The sequence below is a fragment of the Lupinus angustifolius genome, chromosome LG06, assembly GCF_001865875.1.
Source record: "Lupinus angustifolius cultivar Tanjil chromosome LG06, LupAngTanjil_v1.0, whole genome shotgun sequence".
In the NCBI taxonomy this organism is placed as follows: Eukaryota; Viridiplantae; Streptophyta; class Magnoliopsida; order Fabales; family Fabaceae; genus Lupinus; species Lupinus angustifolius.
In genome coordinates, this window is record NC_032014.1 from 12,440,925 (window position 1) to 12,461,001 (window position 20,077).

The following is a 20,077-nucleotide window of genomic DNA, read 5'->3' on the forward strand; positions in this document are numbered from 1 at the left end:
AACATTGTCACCCCTTTAAGGACTAACGTCCATGGCGGCTTTCAATATATCGGCACTGACCCAACGATAAGCCTTTCTCTTTTTGACAGCTTCACTTACCTAACAGTATTCAGTAATATGTCTTAATTCAGTCTATAGTTAGTCATTTTCGTAATACAACTTTTAATGAAAATATCAATTGATATAATGCTAATATTAATCTATTAATGACACTATAGAATTATTCTAGTGAAAAGAAAATGGATAAAGTATGAAGATGATATAGAGATGATATAGAGTAAATTCTTCATATTTCATTGTTTTATTTAATGAATGAACATGATATTATTTAAAGAGAATAAAGAAATTCAAAGATGTTATCATCTTATAATATAAAAACATTCTAAAAATATTAATATAATATTAATTACTTAGTTAAATCTAAATAATCAACTATCATATCTTATCATATTTCTTTTCCAATGAATCTCACACCAAACACTCTCTCAACCTCTTTAAATTATAAAGTTGAATTGTGTATCAAACTTTAACTTTGGTATCATGATACCTTAGTCTCCTAAAATCTATAATCACAAAGAATCACCTTATTTTGTATTGGAAATTACAGATTACACGTACTCATGAGTTCAGTGTAGTGAATGTAGTGTTATCGTACAACATTAATGCCAGGGACAGTGTTTTTATCTTACAAATGAAAAATAATCTAAGCCTAGCTGCATACCATATTCAGATACACTTATATGATTTTATCATGGTTTGTGCATGTACTTTTTTAACCAACAACATTATCGCTAAAGAGCTTAAATTTACCAGCATCAAGCACCAATTTTCTTATGGCAGAGAATGCTCCCAGCATTCCTGTACCCGTGAAGACAACCATAATTAACATGTTGACCCAATAAATTAAGGATGTCTTTGAAGGCTTGTATGTCGTATTGTACATAAGCATAGGCAGAATAAAATCCAGAGGGATGAAACCAATAGCACCAACTATAGCATTGATGTCTCCAAAAAATGGCAGCATTGCAGCCATAAACCCACAGATTGCCATGTAAATCGATCGAAGAATTATGCGAGGAATAAGATTTCTTTTCGAAAACAATCCTTGTTTCACATCTGCTGATTTTTTCTCCATTACTTCATAGGCAACTTGGGAATAAACCTGTAATATGTTTGGATAAAAATGTTGGAAGTTTATTTCAAAGTAGAGTTTTCAATGAGGAATAAGTCTTACTTATGATCCCCAACTCCATCACAATATGGAACAAAATATTATAAAATGAGCTATCTTTACACAACAAATGTGTATTCATTTTAATTACGACAATGATACCAACGCGTTGATCTGGTAGTGTAAGGTATTGCTAGACATGCAGGATGACGAAAAGGTATGTTCAATTCATGATAGCGATATTTGTTGAGAGGGACAGCCACACACCCGAAAGGATCAGTTCCTTACCCATAGGGTGAGGGATACTCTTGAAGAAGAATAAATAAAACTTGTAAAACTTGCAAGCTTACCTGGCCAATGGCAAAGAGTTGAAGAAGAATAAAGATGGCTGCAAGGCCAATGACCCAAGTTGGAGCCAAAGCAGGTCCTTCATCAGGTAGCAAATTCATTAAAACGATTGAATTGGAATTATTTCCAAATGCCCAATATCCCGAAATTGCAGCAGAGTAGAAAGTCACAAATATTACTGCATAACACAGAGCAAGACCTTTTACCATCTTCCCAGTGGCAGGGGGTGCTAGAGTTGCCTGTATTCATTATCACATAGTCAAGTCATTTTTCAACTCAAGATAGTTTTATTGAATATCTTAAAGCTTATAGCTATTTTCTGTTAAATAATAATTTCTAACTTAAGTGTGAATTTATGAACCCAACACATAACCACATCATATGCGAATGATGTAGTTCTCTTTCATACGAGTACGAGTACATGGTATGTTATGAATATATTCAATAGGGTTTCTATAGCTCTATACACAGCATTACCAACTCGGTCTTTAGTTGCTCAGGCTAAATAGTGTATTGAACTTACAATCTCCTCTTCCACCTAAGTTAGTAGGAGTGTTTTACATACATCTTAAGTAAATAACTAGACACTATAATAAACTTATCTTTTTTTAAGGAAGTTAAAATTAATTTATTTCACCTTAGAAAGAAGAACTTTGGGTACCTGTATTTCGGGTAATATGCCATTCCCATATATTGAAGCAATTATGGAGATGGCAGTGAAAGCGCTGAAGACCCTAGCAGAATCCTTAGATTCCAAGGAATAGTCCTTTGGAGGGGCATTTTTTGATAAACCTGCAACAAAAAATTCGACCTTGCTTAAATTGTTAAGCATTTCCCGGTACTTAATAGAACTTTACCAATTGTACAAGGTACCCATTTCTGTCTTATTCAGAATCGAATTAGTAAATTCATGGACCTCCATTTGTATCAGTTGGCAAAAAAGAATGATCTGATTCAAGTAAATAATTAACATGTGGTGTGACGTGGTCTGATTTGTTTATATTAAGATGTCCGATCCAATTCAGTCCAAATATTATATGTGGTTTCAGTTCGATTTGGATTGTTTTTTTTATAAAATATTGAAATTGCACTTACATTCAAAACTCATAAAAAGACTAAATATTAAACATAAAGCAACAATAAAAATATTTTTCAACAACATTAAACTACATGCAACAATAATATAAGTAAATAAACAATAAAACAATAATAATAAAAGCAAAAAATGACAACAACAATAAGACATCAATAATATCAAGACAACAAAACAACGAGATATGTTATACTGATGATTAATAACAATAATATTTTCACAACAATAAAATTGATAATAAAACACCTAATCAAAATCAACACTTGAATCTTCGTCATTTGGTTGTAGGATTGATTTAAGTTTTAAAAAAATGTATCAAATATAATCAATATAATTTAAAATATAGCAACATATATATGTGTATTATAGAATATAACAAATAAAATATAGTTAAATTTTGGAGTTGAGACTTAAGATTAAGTTTGGAAGACACTTAAAGAATTACACACTTAACTTTACATATTAATTCGGTCCGATCTGGATGCAAGAGGTGAAACCAAAATCCAGACCGGACCTATCGATCTTTAAAAAATAAGTCCAACACGATCCAAACACATTCAGTTTTTACAGTTTCGGTCTATTTTAGATTGGTTTTTGGTTTTATTTTTGAACCGGTCTGGATTTGAACACCAGTAAGAAAAAATTTTCTTTGAAAGAGTATAATGCTATATTTAATTAGACTGATTAGTATAATGTTAAAACTTATGTAATTGTGTATACAAAACAATATTTAATTTGACTGATTATGTACTTAAAATCCAAGAGAATAATAGTGGAGACAAATTAATAATCATCAGCAATTTGAGTTGCAGAATCATAATTTATGTTATGAGATAAAGATCTATTATCGTACGCTGTATCCCAAGTCATCCCTAACTAATATTATGGACATAAAAATAAAAATAGAAAAAATAATGAACATTTAATTTTTGAATTAACATAATATATTTTCATTAGTACGAAACATAAAGACAAATATACTTATCTCATTATTAGCCGTGTATCCATACTATAGGACACAAAAAGATAAAGGAAATCAAGGTCGGCCATATGAGTATTTGTAGTGCAAATGTAAATATGGGATAATTATGATGAGTTAGTAATACCTGCATAAACGCATGCACCAACCAGCAGCATGGTGTAGCCCAGGCTGAGAAGCAGCGCAAGAAAGTTAAGGTGGCGCAGGGAATGAAAAGTAGGAAGCTGAGATAAAATCATCATCACCACTGTCACCATTGCTATGAACTGGTACAATTTCAACGATCCATGAGGTGAAATATTGGAGTATAGGAGCTTCAACAACACAAAAGCAAAAACCAATTAATTAAGCAAAAAAATACACCTTTGTGGAGGAATAAAATCTAACTTTCTCAAAAGAAGAGGAAATTAAACTTATTCCACATTTTAATAAATTTAATGGTTTAAATTTAGTCATCAATTCAAATTATTATATTTTCCTAAAATCAGTGGTTAGGACTTGAAGTAAGTGAATCACTTTCCTTCTCAAAAACTAAAAACTTAATTAACGCAAATAAAAATATAAAAAACCGAAATCTAACCTGAAGGCATTCCCCAGCAAACAAGATTGTCCCAATGCTAATTCCTATGTTGATCATCGTTTGAATAAATATTACAAAATAGAAGATCCATCCAGACCCTGTCCAAGACAATGTTTTATAAGCTTTAATCGGATTAAGAGTAACTGATAATTAACATATGAATGATAAATAAAATATTAAAAATTCAAAAATATTCACAATAACAATACATAGATATTAAGTTTATTAATTATATATTTTAATAAATTCATCTCTAAATTCCAGACTAATTCTCAAAAGAAAATCATAAGGATTATTGATTTTTACAAAACATACAGTAACTCAGAATTTTTAAAGGACATTCATATGATATTTAACTATGGATAATGGGCTAATCTAAAAAACTCTTATGTAATGCATGCATGACTTTTTACTACTTAATTTATAAAGATAAGTATTCAATTCTCATGTGTTTATAATATCTTTATGAATAGATATACTCATGATAGGGGTGAGCAGGAGTCGTCTCTATCCGCTTACTTGGTTTGATTCAATTATGATCGGGTTCAAATAGAGTTTGATCTCACTGAGTCTAGGAGTCAAGTTCAAAAATTAGACTCAATCAATATTTAGGGGTGAGTACGAGACAAACATAAATCAATCGACTTGTTCCATGGTCACTCACGTATACAAAGTAATGACACATCTTTAATAAAAAATATCATTAATTCTCTAACTTTTTTATTATAAATAAATGATAACAATATATATATATATATATATATATATAATAATAAGTAATAATGGGAAATTTTTATCTAGAATATACATGCATTATATTTAATCAGGACTAGGGCTGGATCCAAATTCAAAAGATGATCTAGTCATCATTTAGAATCTAGTTACCTTTGAGTCTTGGATCCATTCAAGGTTCAAAAAATAACATAATCAACATTTATAACAAGGTAAAAGATAAACTTTTAACTAACCCAGCTGATGCTATACATCCCACCTCACTCAACGGCAATGAGAATAATCAGTGAGTGATTGTTCAAATTTGGATAACACCAAAAGTAGAATAAGAAATGTCACAAATTTGGGCCACGATTATTTTTAGCTTTTATGGTGAGGTAAGACGACTAGGATTCTAGGAAGAAAGAAGCTCTACATTCTGGCACATGTTATTCTACAAACATTGACCTTACTAATAAATAAATAAAATAAAAGTTCAATTTTCCCAGTCTAGAGGAGTCATGTAATGATGCAACAATAGAATAAGTCTTTGTTTACCTCCTTATAAGACGTGACAAAATCTTATTGTTTGCCTTTGGATTAGGCCATTGAACAAGAAAAAAATCAGATCTATATCCAAAATTCATAGTTGTCCCAAAAGTTTGTCCACAATTATATGTCTCATCCAATAAAATTTCGACAATTAACAAAAAAATAATACACCACTTCAATTTTGTTTCCAATATTCAATTTTTTTAAGTGTCAAAATTACATTACTAAGACATAATTAGAGATATGCTTTTGGGGCAACTAAAAATTCAAAATGACCATCATTTAGGAAATAGAAATAGGTTGGTACACATATGTCTCACATAAATAAAAACATATCATATTAATTACAAAATTTAAACATTTATGATATCATTGTTTTTGTTTTATTATAGTTGATGTTGATCAAAATAGCTGGGAAGAGGATAAATTTGTATTTGATTTGAGGAGTGATTTTGATTGCAGTTAAAACATTATAGTTATAACTGATACCAAATGGAGTAAGAAAGAAATGAAGTTAAGCATGATAGTAATTAAGCATTGTAATGATCATCACCTAAGATATTTGCGGCGAGATCTCTGAAACGTAAGTAACGGCGACCAGATCTCTCACAATGTTCAAGCACTCTAGACATAAGATAATAAGAGTAGAAAGTGACAACACCCATCGCAGTTAGGGAAAAGAACCCAAGCACCCACCCCAATCCTCTGAATGCAAATGGAAGAGTTAGTATTGTTGGCCCCACTATCGCCGTCGTTAAATGAAACCCCGCATGCCACCATTTCCCTGAATTATGAAAAATATTATATTTCAATAGTCTCTTCAATCTCATTCAACTATGACAAAATACTATATTTCTATAGTCTCTTACTATAAATAATATAGTCTCACACTATTGTGGATCTTCTCACTTATTCTTTTATATAATGAAGTGGGAAGAATTTTTCATAAAAAATAGTTGATGATTTTTAGGTTGGACTTTATAATCTTCAATAGTCCAAAAGCAATTTTAAGATTTAAAAAAATCATGATTAAATATATTCAATTAATCATTTACTAAGATTTAATAATACAATCTCTCATCAATTAAGGAAGAATTCTCAACATAATCATGATCATGAATTTAAATTATAATCATGTTGTGTTTATTTAATAAGAAAGGTCAAAACTAATATGTGAACTGCATATTAGTTTGTTTGGAAGCGAACTGCTTTATAGTCGTTAGATGAAAAAAATTGGTCATCGGTTACCATTTTGTGCACCTTTAAAATGTCATGGTAACATTATATGATATCAGTATAAAAGTCGTGATGAAGTAATTTAATTTTTTACAGTATAGAAGTCGTGATAGTGTAATACAACTTTTGGCTAGTATAGAAGTCAAGATGACACATAGCGATTTCTTAATGGAAGTCGTGACGGTATAATACAACTTCTGGATGACCTATAATGACATTTGGTCAATATAGAAGTCGTTCTATGTCAACTTGACTACCCACAGAAGTCGTATTTCAACATCAGGACTTCTGAACTATACAAAATAATTCACATAAGTCGTAATTTGTTATCACAACTTTTAAACCGTAATCAAATGTCTCATAAAAGTCATACTTTAGTATTCCAATTTCTACGCAACAAATATAGTCAATCACGATTTTGACGGATGAGATTATGAACCATCCGATCCGATGGCTAAAAAATAATTCGCTTGGATGCGAACTAACTTAGGGTTCGGAAGTTAGTCTCCACCAATCAGAAAATATAAAAATATATGGCAAATGTACCAATGAATATAATTACAGCATAGTTATGGAAATTGCGAAAACTGATAACACCAGAATCTCAATTGCAATAGCAGACTCATTTAACTGATAATTTGCAGGATGACGAAATTTGACTAATTGAGAAGAACATAAATAAAATTATTGGCACTATAATGAGTGATAGATTGATAATTCATTGTGAATTTGATGATTACCTCTGGACTCGAGGACAAAAGCGGCACCAGCATCCTCCTTAAGTGGTTCCGACATGGATACAAGGGGTTGATGAGTTCACTAAGAAAGAACAAGTGTTAATTCCACTATTCTTTGCTATCTTATAACTTTGTTGTACCAAACACTATTGTTATTTTATCATGTTTGTTGTGTTGGACATTTGTGTTCTGTAACAAACGCTACTAACACTACTGTTTTCTTTTTGTTTAGGATTGGACACGTGCTTTTATGTGTCCACATTTCCACTTCAGATTTGTGTCATATGAATCAATCTGGATGGGCTCCAGATGAGATGACACATTTATTATTTAAAAAGTTTCACGGATTCAAATATTAAATTATTTTTAATTGAAGTTTATTTTTAAATTTTCAAATAATTTTGGCCACATATTTTTATATTGAACTGTCCAGTAGAGAAGAAGATCTTAACTTCATATGAATATGTTTCCGTTTTTATTTCTTTAATTATTGTCATATTTATTTATTTTTATATTTATTTGTTTTGGTCTAGTGATATAAAACTTAACTAGATCTTCAGAATGATTAGACAGTCAAAATATCAATTCATATGAACAACATTTATAAGGAAATATAATCACACACCAAAAGAGATTAATTCTTTATCTAAAATGTGAGCTATATTACCCAAAAAAATTTGTGTGAAGTCCTTGAATTTCAATATATTATGATATATGCATGATGATGTGGGATATATTTATTTTGAAACAAAAATCCTCCATCACAGTAGTAACAGGATAGTTCGAGCTCGGACAAGATTGTCTCTAGTTGAAGGATACATGTGAAAAACTAAAATATAATAGTACATTTAAAAGAAAAGAAAAAAAAATATATATACTTCTATACATTATTATTGCATTATTTATTATTCATATTTAATCATCATTGATTGATCAAAAAAATTAAATGGATGTTGAATGATATAACAATTGTGTACAAATCTTTAAAGTGATAGCGCATAAATATTATACTCTTAAAATATTAATGATACACATCATTAAATTTAGAGTAAATTACTCATTTTAGTCCCTTATTTTCAAATTTGAGTTAAATTAGTCCTTTTGGGGTCACATTAGTCTCTACAAAGTGTTGTAAAATATGTTAAAAATACTAATTTGATCAACATTTGAAAGTTTGGGAGACAATTTTAGGTCTTTTTTTAAGGATTAAATTAGTAAAATTGAAAAATAGGAGGGACTAAAATGAATATTTACTTTTAAATTTAAATAAGTCTATAGAAATACAAATTCATTTTTTCCTATAAATAAATATTTAAACGTTCAACTGAATTTATTTCATATTAAAAATATTGTTACTTTTTATTATTTTTTAAATTAAATAATATTTGTAATATTCAATTCAAAACAAAAAAGACATCATATTTTTAATATACCATCGCATGCTCTAATTTATTAGAAAAATTAAAAAAAAGTGAAAAATAATAAATAAGTTTAGCTGTAAGAGTGAATTATAAGGACATTTATGTTTTGATTTTTTGAAGAAAATTGATAGATTTATAAAAAAAAGGAGAATAAGAATAGTTGTCCTTTTAAAGTTAGATACATATCATTCATTACTAGTATTTATTTTAAAATCAATAACCTATTTCCCTATTTAACTCAACATTTTGAATTTAAAAAATAAAATCAAATCAAATAATAATGGTTGTTTGAAAAGTAAAATATAATTTTAATTTATTTTCTATTTTTTTTTAGAAAAAGAATCAGACATTTTAAATTTATTAATGCAAATAAAGAATAAGATCAATGGTAATCTAGTGAATAAATAGGAGGCTCGGTTTATAAACAACATGGCAAAGAAACATTCTTTTTTAGAACAAAAAATATGGATCTAGGAAAAAATATACACCCCCTTTTACATCAAAGTTTAATTTGTCATAAGGATCGTGATAACTTATAAGTCAATTCTTTTCCTCAAATTATTATTTGCATTTTTGTAATATATCACTTTTGTTTTTTTAAACTCTTTTATATATAAGGATAGATGAAAAATCATGATGAAATACTTGTTTTCCTCAAAATCATCCTTTGAAGAGTCAGGTGCCCACTTTATTAGTTAAAATCTTTTCTAGGAGTCATTCTTTAAATGGGGGTGATGAGTCAATTATGTTCTTTAAATAAATTAAAATCCATACAATTAAACAAGCATTTTTTCTATTCAAAAAAACTATGTAGTATTCACTTCGTAATTATATAAGAGCAAAACAAATATTTGCATTTTATTTAATATATAATTAAATAATCTGTAAACTAATATATATTGGAGTCCATATAATTAAATAATCAATAAATATCTGTGTGTCCTTTTATATGAGCTTATAAGTCTGGATTGCAGACCAACATTCTATATGACTAGTCAAGTGAGAAGGGAATGAATGAGGAACACTTGTCCCATTTTTTATGTTTCAGGGCGTCTCAATTCAATTAGAAGTCATTATCTATTTAAAAAAAATCATAAAAATATAAAATAATTTTTTATGTTATATGGTGAAATTTGATTGTTTAATACATAATGATAATATATTTTAGGGACAAAGGATCCTCCTTAAAAATGGAATACACTTCATTTTTGGATAACTTACAAATACTTATTTTTTTATTATGTATTTTTAATAGCAAATGTGATATTTTATTATAGAAAATACTCTTACTTGCTTACAAGATGTCTAATAAAGGGTGAGAGAGGATATTTTATAATGGAAAATATTCTTACTTGCTTAACTCATTATTGTATGAACATATTTTTTATAATAGAAAAAAAATATACACTTAAATTGTAAAAAAAATTATATTATTACTGCATTATTTACTATTCATTTTCAATTATCATTAACTTTTAAATAAAAATAATTGAAATTGAAATGAATGGAGACATGAATTGACTATGTATAAATTTTGAAAGAAAAAAAAATGTATGCACTGACAGTGTATATACACTATCATTATATATTCATTATTGATTTTTTATTATTGTTGACTTTTCAGAAAAAGTAATCCAAATGAACGGTTGATGATGAAGTGCATGTGTATAAATCCTTACACTGTCAATATATACATTTTACACTCATAATTTTTTACACCATTAACACATAAATATTACACTTTTTATAATATAATATATTATGCTTTAATATTAACTCTCATTATTGTATAAATTATAATGACCCATTATTGATGATAAAGTATCTCATTAAACCCTCAAATCATGAGATAAATTATCTCTTTTAGCCACTAAAATTGTGACACATTTTAATTTTCTTTTGGATTTTAGAATTATTTTGTAGAAAATGCTAAAACAGAATAATACATGTCATAATTTTAGTGGCTAAAGAAAATAATTTATCTCATAAAAGACATTTTATTCTTCAAACTTAATTATTTATTACAATTGAAATTGGAAATACAACTTGAATTTCTATTTAAATACAACTATTTAGATTTAGAAGCTGGAAGTGCAAACCCAAATAATACTCTTGTAGTAAAGTCTCAAATATCCTGATTTTAGTGACAAGATAAGATCCTATATTCTCTTGATTGTTTATTACAATTTAAACAGTACAACTACTTAGTTTTATAATATCGAATAATGGCAATTGGAAATCAACTGAAACAATGGCAATTGAAAATTCATCATCCTCACTAGCAGATAAAATGTAGTTCACATAGATAGAAATCACCTGTTTTATTTTAGGTATTTTGTGTCTCAATCCAATTAAAAATTATGAGATAATTAGAAAGAAAAACCATAAAATAGAAAATAACTTGCATATTAATTGATGCAATGTGATTAATTCAGACACGGAGGAGAGGAATTTCTCGGGACTTTGTTCGTTCCAAGTTGCATAAAAGAGACTAAATTAGCATAAACATGTTCAATACATTTGAACAGGCACCAGTCTTTTATCATTCATCAATGTTACTCTCCTGGGTTGCAGTTGCAGCAATGAACTCGTTATATTTCTCCAATTCGTTCTTGTATGCTTCCATTGCTTCAGATGCTTTTCCATTCCAGAATTTTCTCTCTTCCTCACTCAGTTCCTTCCACTTCAATGAAATCAGTGCATTAAGGGTAGAGGTACTAACTCCTGGTCTTTGCTCCTGTAAAGTTTTCCTTGAATCTTTGCTGCACACCCAAATAATTTGTATTAATTGTCACATTTAGGAGAACTATTTTGAAATTAAAAAAATATTTTTGAATGTGACGTAGCGATTGCGGCCCATTGTGATTCGGAGTTGCAGTGTGATGCAGTTCCGGCGGTCACCGCAATTTAAATCACTTGTAACTTAATTGAAGTTACCTGAATAGGATGAATGAGGATGCAGGCCTCTTTGGCTTATTAGGATCAGAATTCTTATCTTCCTTGCTTTGCTTCTTCTTCTGGTTGTTCTTTTTTGTTTTCTGCACGTGTTTTTAGGTGGATTAGCTACAAATAATGCCAATGTGTCAAGGGGGAAGTAGTAAATGCAAAAAAGAAAAACCTTGATCAGATTTTCAGTTTTCTCCTTCTTCTTCAGTAGTTGCATGGCTTCCTGTTTTTGAAGTTTAACATGCTCCTCTTCTTCCTTCATGAGATTTGCAGCCTCCTCATCTTTTTTCTGTTTATATGCCTCCATTTCATGCATGTATTTCTCCTTGTTCTTCTTTGCAATCTGGTCATTACAACATAAAGATAAGTAACTACTAAAAAGGGGACATAATCATTTGAAGGATGGGACCAAATGTTTGCAAACCTCTTCATAAGGCTTCTTTTGTTTCTCTGTCATGTTTTTCCACTCTTCAGCTGTGATCTTAGAAACCTGAAATTGACACACACCATTAAGTAATTGATGTTCAATATTGACTCAAAAAAGTCACAAATAAGGATATGTTGTTGATCAACAACAAATTCACATTGACTCAAAAAAGTTACAAAAAGCATATGATGTTGGTGAATTACCTCCAAGACCTTTTTGTTCTCAGCAAGAAGAGCTGGCCTCCTATCATTCGTGAACAAGAAATAAGCTGACATGGGATGCTTTGGTTTCAATGGATCCTTCTCTTTCCTATGAAAACATAAGTAAACGACAAACATCAATAATAATGTCATGAAATGGTAACACAAACACACACATATCATAGCAGAAGCTAGAAGAAGAGATATGGTATAATTATTTACTTATTCTTCTTGGTCTCTTTTTCTGTCTCTTGTTTGTACTGGATATATTGTTCAAGCAGTTCCAATGCAGTTTTGTTCTTCTGTTCCTCTTCCAAAAGCTTCATTGCCTCAGTCTCACGCCTTTCCTTAGCCATTACTTGCAAATAAACTTCTCTCTCAGCATGGTACTTCTCTTCATAAGGCCTCTTTTCTTCTGCACTCACTGTCTTCCATTTAGCCCCCAACATGTTTGAAATTTCCTTAAATTCTGATGATGAAGTGCATGTGTATAAATCCTTACACTGTCAATATATACATTTTACACTCATAATTTTTTACACCATTAACACATAAATATTACACTTTTTATAATATAATATATTATGCTTTAATATTAACTCTCATTATTGTATAAATTATAATGACCCATTATTGATGATAAAGTATCTCATTAAACCCTCAAATCATGAGATAAATTATCTCTTTTAGCCACTAAAATTGTGACACATTTTAATTTTCTTTTGGATTTTAGAATTATTTTGTAGAAAATGCTAAAACAGAATAATACATGTCATAATTTTAGTGGCTAAAGAAAATAATTTATCTCATAAAAGACATTTTATTCTTCAAACTTAATTATTTATTACAATTGAAATTGGAAATACAACTTGAATTTCTATTTAAATACAACTATTTAGATTTAGAAGCTGGAAGTGCAAACCCAAATAATACTCTTGTAGTAAAGTCTCAAATATCCTGATTTTAGTGACAAGATAAGATCCTATATTCTCTTGATTGTTTATTACAATTTAAACAGTACAACTACTTAGTTTTATAATATCGAATAATGGCAATTGGAAATCAACTGAAACAATGGCAATTGAAAATTCATCATCCTCACTAGCAGATAAAATGTAGTTCACATAGATAGAAATCACCTGTTTTATTTTAGGTATTTTGTGTCTCAATCCAATTAAAAATTATGAGATAATTAGAAAGAAAAACCATAAAATAGAAAATAACTTGCATATTAATTGATGCAATGTGATTAATTCAGACACGGAGGAGAGGAATTTCTCGGGACTTTGTTCGTTCCAAGTTGCATAAAAGAGACTAAATTAGCATAAACATGTTCAATACATTTGAACAGGCACCAGTCTTTTATCATTCATCAATGTTACTCTCCTGGGTTGCAGTTGCAGCAATGAACTCGTTATATTTCTCCAATTCGTTCTTGTATGCTTCCATTGCTTCAGATGCTTTTCCATTCCAGAATTTTCTCTCTTCCTCACTCAGTTCCTTCCACTTCAATGAAATCAGTGCATTAAGGGTAGAGGTACTAACTCCTGGTCTTTGCTCCTGTAAAGTTTTCCTTGAATCTTTGCTGCACACCCAAATAATTTGTATTAATTGTCACATTTAGGAGAACTATTTTGAAATTAAAAAAATATTTTTGAATGTGACGTAGCGATTGCGGCCCATTGTGATTCGGAGTTGCAGTGTGATGCAGTTCCGGCGGTCACCGCAATTTAAATCACTTGTAACTTAATTGAAGTTACCTGAATAGGATGAATGAGGATGCAGGCCTCTTTGGCTTATTAGGATCAGAATTCTTATCTTCCTTGCTTTGCTTCTTCTTCTGGTTGTTCTTTTTTGTTTTCTGCACGTGTTTTTAGGTGGATTAGCTACAAATAATGCCAATGTGTCAAGGGGGAAGTAGTAAATGCAAAAAAGAAAAACCTTGATCAGATTTTCAGTTTTCTCCTTCTTCTTCAGTAGTTGCATGGCTTCCTGTTTTTGAAGTTTAACATGCTCCTCTTCTTCCTTCATGAGATTTGCAGCCTCCTCATCTTTTTTCTGTTTATATGCCTCCATTTCATGCATGTATTTCTCCTTGTTCTTCTTTGCAATCTGGTCATTACAACATAAAGATAAGTAACTACTAAAAAGGGGACATAATCATTTGAAGGATGGGACCAAATGTTTGCAAACCTCTTCATAAGGCTTCTTTTGTTTCTCTGTCATGTTTTTCCACTCTTCAGCTGTGATCTTAGAAACCTGAAATTGACACACACCATTAAGTAATTGATGTTCAATATTGACTCAAAAAAGTCACAAATAAGGATATGTTGTTGATCAACAACAAATTCACATTGACTCAAAAAAGTTACAAAAAGCATATGATGTTGGTGAATTACCTCCAAGACCTTTTTGTTCTCAGCAAGAAGAGCTGGCCTCCTATCATTCGTGAACAAGAAATAAGCTGACATGGGATGCTTTGGTTTCAATGGATCCTTCTCTTTCCTATGAAAACATAAGTAAACGACAAACATCAATAATAATGTCATGAAATGGTAACACAAACACACACATATCATAGCAGAAGCTAGAAGAAGAGATATGGTATAATTATTTACTTATTCTTCTTGGTCTCTTTTTCTGTCTCTTGTTTGTACTGGATATATTGTTCAAGCAGTTCCAATGCAGTTTTGTTCTTCTGTTCCTCTTCCAAAAGCTTCATTGCCTCAGTCTCACGCCTTTCCTTAGCCATTACTTGCAAATAAACTTCTCTCTCAGCATGGTACTTCTCTTCATAAGGCCTCTTTTCTTCTGCACTCACTGTCTTCCATTTAGCCCCCAACATGTTTGAAATTTCCTTAAATTCTGCCTCTGGATTCTCTTTCTTAATCTGCGTTAACCCATCAATGCATAAAAGTTAAATAAAATGAAGGAAAAAACAAAATTTTGTTAATTATCTCAAAGATTTCTTGTTATACCTCATTCCATTGTTCTTTGCACCATAAAATGTAGGGTGTAGAAGGCCTTTTAGTCTCAGAGCACCCATTCTTCTTGTCCTTCTTTTCTTGTTCTTTGTCTTTCACCACAGGCAAATTCTAACAAACATATGCAAAATGATAAGCCCCACAAGATTTGAAATAGTGAGGAAAAAAAGTTCAAAAGAACTGTTTCATAACTTAGATAGTTATATTTTTGCTCACATAATAATTCAAGCCGCAATCTGAATTAATGTATGTTGTAGATTATTAAAATTGTGCAATGTGAGGTAATTTGCATCTTAATTGGGGGAAAAAGACATGCCAATCATCTAATTAAATGTTTAGAACAAATTTGGAACTAACCATGGTGGGTTTGAACTCCTTCAACTTATGCAACTTCTTGAGCTCAATCTGAAGCTTCTCCTGCTCGCGGTCACGGCATTCAAGCTCTTCCTCCTTCTGCTTCAAAGCTTCATCTTTAACCTTCAATAGCTCTTCAGTCTTCTCCTTCTCGAGACGCAATTGTTGAAGCTTCTCCTGCATTTCAAGCAAGTCTTTCTCAAAAGATTGTTGCTGTTTCTTCGAGGCAGCCTTTCCCTTCTTCGGATGAGAAAGGCTGCTTTCATTGTAATTCTCCTTCGCCGCATCGGAGGGAAGCGAAAGTGGTGCTACAGAGGACTCAGAAACCTTAGCAGCAGCTAAGATGTTGGCCTCACTAGTTGATGGGATTTTCTCTTTCAGTGCCTTTCTGTTTCCCCTTGCTCTCTTGGTGGGAATTTGGGCAATTATGTCAGCCATTGATGCTGCAAGGAGAGAGGGAATTCAAGAAATGAGAGAAAACAAGAAAGAGTATTCTTGAAAGAAACGGAGAGAGAAGAGTGTTTTATAGGGATGATGACTGCAACGGTCGTATTTTTCAAATTTGAAAGATAAGGATTGAAATATGACCGTTGCTAGTAACTAAGGGAGTTAAACACAATCAGTTATTTACCTTAGATAAATCTAACACAAAATAATTAGATTATAATATTTATATATTAGCAGTATAAATTACATAATTATTATCCATCATTTTATATTATTTTGATAATTAAATATGAATAATAGATAATACAATCATAATATGAAAAATTATTACATTTTCATCTAGGATGACAATGGGTACAGATAGGTACGGGTAGTAGCTACCCACTACCCATTTTGAAATAGAAGACCAATACTTATACCCCATACCCATATGGGTACCTGCGTGTGGGTTCTTCGTAGGTATTTCTGTGTACCGCAGATAAAATGGGTACTCATGTGTTTCTTATATTTTCATTGAATTTCTAATCTCTTACTTCTATTATATTTTAAATGAGATGAAATTTAATTATTTTTGTGTATTTTGAATGAATATTTGACAAAAATGTTAAATCTACTGAAATTTTGTGTTTCAGTAATTTGCTATTCTTATTTACTTAACAAAAAAAAGGAAAATATTTTTCTTTGCAAGACATGTGTATTTCTACATATGTAATAATATTTGTAGGGTATTATAAAAAATATAAACAAGGTAAAAAGATGTACATAGTGTAATGAAGGTTATCATAATGTATTTTTTATTTTAATTAAATATAATATAGTAATCATATACATAACAAGTACTCATACCCGCCTGTATCTACTACGGGTATTTTAAAAACCCGTTTTTAAAATTCACGGATACCTATTTATGACATGTACCCATGCCTATATGGGTTTTACCCGCGGGTACCAACGGGTACGGGTTTTTTGACATCCCTACTTTCATCTCATTTTTTTATTAAAATTACTAATAGTATATATGACAATTTTGAAAGACATTTATGGTAAAGAACTAATCTTCTAAGGGTGTGTGATTGTCTCTTCCAACAAATATTGTTGTCAAGAATAAAAAATTTAATATTTTGTTCATTTTATAAATTTACCAGAATCTTACAACATCAGTCATCTAGACCAACATTATTTTGAAAAATGAATTGAGATTTGTATCTATATAAATAAATAAATGGTTTTTATTTATGAATTTCCTTAAAACCTACTAAAATAAGTATATTGACAGAAAAAATAATTTTTTTTGCCAATTTTAGAAAATAATTAAATCACGTGGATCCGCATTTTATTTTTATTTAATGATTGAGATTAAATAATGAATATTTTGGCTGGAAAAAATGTTAAAAGGTATATTGTTGGGAAGTTCATGAATCATTGATTTGTCCAATTATCTATATAACGCTTGATTGAAAGTTCTATAAGAAAGAAATATATATAAATGGAAAACGAATATAATATTTATACACTATATGTGAAAAAAATTACATAGTTATTATATTATATATCATTTACTTGTATTAATTTATTTTAAAAAATTAATTATTATGGATAATACACAAATGTATAAAACTTTGGGAATGGAAAATGACATATATTTGATTTTGAAAGAAAACTAGGGTAGAAAGAGAAATGCTAATATTGATTTGAGAATAAAGTATATCTTCGACATAACTTTAAATCCTCAACCACTTAAATTTTTCATTTATTTGTATTAATTTATTTTAAAAATTCAATTATTATTAAACATGAATTACGTAGAATACACATAATGTATAAAACTTTGAGAAATGGAAAATGACATATATTAAGTTTTGAAAGGAAATTAGGGTAGAAAGAGAAATGTTAATATTGATTTGAGAATAAAGTATATGTTGACATAATTTTATATCCTCAACCACTTAAACTTTAAAAGTTTTCTATTGATTTGTGTTTGGAGGAGAATATGAGAAACCTTTCACTATTTTTACTCTTGTTAGATACTTCTTTATTTTATATTCCAAAAATTAAATAACTTTTCCAACAGATAATAAAATATCTCTTCATATCAAGAGATAATTTATTTCATCTAGTCAGGAAGAGTATGACACACATACTGCTTTGTTTAGTTTTATAAATATTTTTGGTAGAAAATGATTAAATATGACAAATGTCTTGATTTTAGTGGTTGTAGGAAATAAATTTTCTCCTTATATCAAGAGATACTTTATCCTCTTTCCAATATAAAGAGATCCAGAAACATAAAAGTCATAGCAATCAAAGCCTTCAGAGCAAGAACAACAACATGGCAGATCAGGGTGATGTTTATGTTTATCCAATCTCGAACCCAAAATTAAAAATCGAAACTTGAACCTGAATTACGCAAGGCTGGAAAAATGCTATCATCCTCAGATCCGTCAGGTTTCGGTTAACCCAAACTCGATTTAAACTCGCTCAAAACATGTATATATATATAGTTTCTATATATGTTTTATATATGCATTTATGATTACTTTTGTATTTTTACATACATTAATCAAGTTCAGGGTAAGGTATGAATTGTATCAAATCCAACCCGAAAATTGAACTCGGGTAAAACCCGAACCCAGTGCAAACCCAATTACATTGAATTTTCTTCGTTAAATTCGGCTTAGCGGACGGTACCCACGAGATCAATTTTCAATGTCATCCTTACTCTAGAGAAGGATCTGATATCGCCACAACCTTCGTAGAAAGGTATAAATTGGTGAAACTTTTTACCTAATGACGATCGTTGAAAGGAAACTATGAGAAAACACAGAAAGAGGGAAATTAAACGACTTTCTTCTGTTGTGAGTTGGAAATTACTTTATTGGAAACTCAAGCATTTGGAAAGTAACTAAAAAATGGATGAGGGCTATTAAAATCAATTGGCCTATTAATCTTTTCCCACCGTGATTCAAAACTACTAAATGGTGCTGAAAATAGAGTGAAAATGCTAAAAGGCTTATCATTTTCCCATTAAGACATAATTAAATAGAAAAAATTTAATTTAAAATTTAATTGAGTAACATAAGTCATAATTTAAATGGTTAAAGAGATAAAAATATCTCCTTATATTAAGAGATACTTTATTCTCTATTAAATTTATGAGAATAATATAATATTTTGAATATAGTATTTAATTATAGAATAATTATTCGAGGATGTAATACATGTAAAAAAGTATAATAAAGGTGCCAATAATGAGAGTTCACTCACATAATCATAAGCAACTAATTTATCTCAAATTCACATCAACCTTATAATCATGATTGGCACTCATGGCATGTGATTCACCACATAGGAATGTTGGAAATTAAGTTGATAAAAGATTTGAATAGTATACTATTCGGATTTATCTTATTCATTCATTTTTGGACCCGATTTGTGTAAATATCTCCTAGGTTTATTATTTGTATATTCGGGTACTCATAAATTCAAAAAATATAAAATATATTTGTGAATAACTTATGCAATTATGTTTTTCTTTCTTATAATCTTATACATTATTATTATAGATGATTAAAATGAGACAAATCAATAAGAAACTAAAAATAATAATTTAAATACAATTTAAATTGCCGAATTAAAGATAAAATACTTTACTCAAATGAACATGAAGAATAAAGTAAGTACTTCAATATTATGATGAAAACTTATTTAGTCAAAAATGTTCATTAACATAATATTGAATTTATGATTAACATGATACTTGTGGGCTCCAGTATCACATTATTCACACATCTTCAATACCTTCTTTTAAAATCTTCAATCCCAATTACTCACCTATTAAAAAAAACACATATCTATACCCAATAGTTACATATATTACAAGTATATACAGAA

The 20,077-nt window shown here is 29.6% G+C and overlaps 2 protein-coding genes across 5 annotated transcripts; both read right to left on the reverse strand.

The window, feature by feature from the left end:
* Positions 629–7,501, reverse strand: LOC109349921 (probable GABA transporter 2). Its single transcript, XM_019590986.1, has 8 exons — positions 7,411–7,501; positions 5,988–6,218; positions 4,172–4,269; positions 3,719–3,905; positions 2,181–2,311; positions 1,522–1,758; positions 776–1,162; positions 629–739 (listed from the first exon to the last, which is right to left on the reverse strand). The coding sequence occupies exons 1-8, from the start codon at positions 7,463–7,465 to the stop codon at positions 737–739; spliced, it is 1,329 nt and encodes a 442-aa protein (XP_019446531.1). The 5' UTR covers positions 7,466–7,501; the 3' UTR covers positions 629–736.
* Positions 11,278–16,247, reverse strand: LOC109349922 (high mobility group B protein 6). 4 transcript variants are annotated; one of them, XM_019590989.1, is made up of 9 exons: positions 15,743–16,247; positions 15,380–15,496; positions 15,247–15,291; positions 12,625–12,850; positions 12,405–12,514; positions 12,199–12,264; positions 11,947–12,117; positions 11,766–11,866; positions 11,278–11,590 (listed from the first exon to the last, which is right to left on the reverse strand). In XM_019590989.1, exons 1-9 carry the CDS (start codon positions 16,175–16,177, stop codon positions 11,371–11,373), a joined length of 1,491 nt encoding a protein of 496 aa, XP_019446534.1. In that variant the 5' UTR covers positions 16,178–16,247; the 3' UTR covers positions 11,278–11,370. The 4 variants fall into 4 exon arrangements, with proteins under 4 accessions (XP_019446534.1, XP_019446536.1, XP_019446532.1 ...); XM_019590991.1 differs by having other exon boundaries at positions 12,405–12,510; positions 12,624–12,850; XM_019590987.1 differs by lacking the exons at positions 11,278–11,590; positions 11,766–11,866; positions 11,947–12,117; ... (1 more) ...; positions 12,405–12,514; positions 12,625–12,850 and adding exons at positions 13,675–13,986; positions 14,162–14,262; positions 14,343–14,513; positions 14,595–14,660; positions 14,801–14,910 and having other exon boundaries at positions 15,021–15,291; positions 15,743–16,246.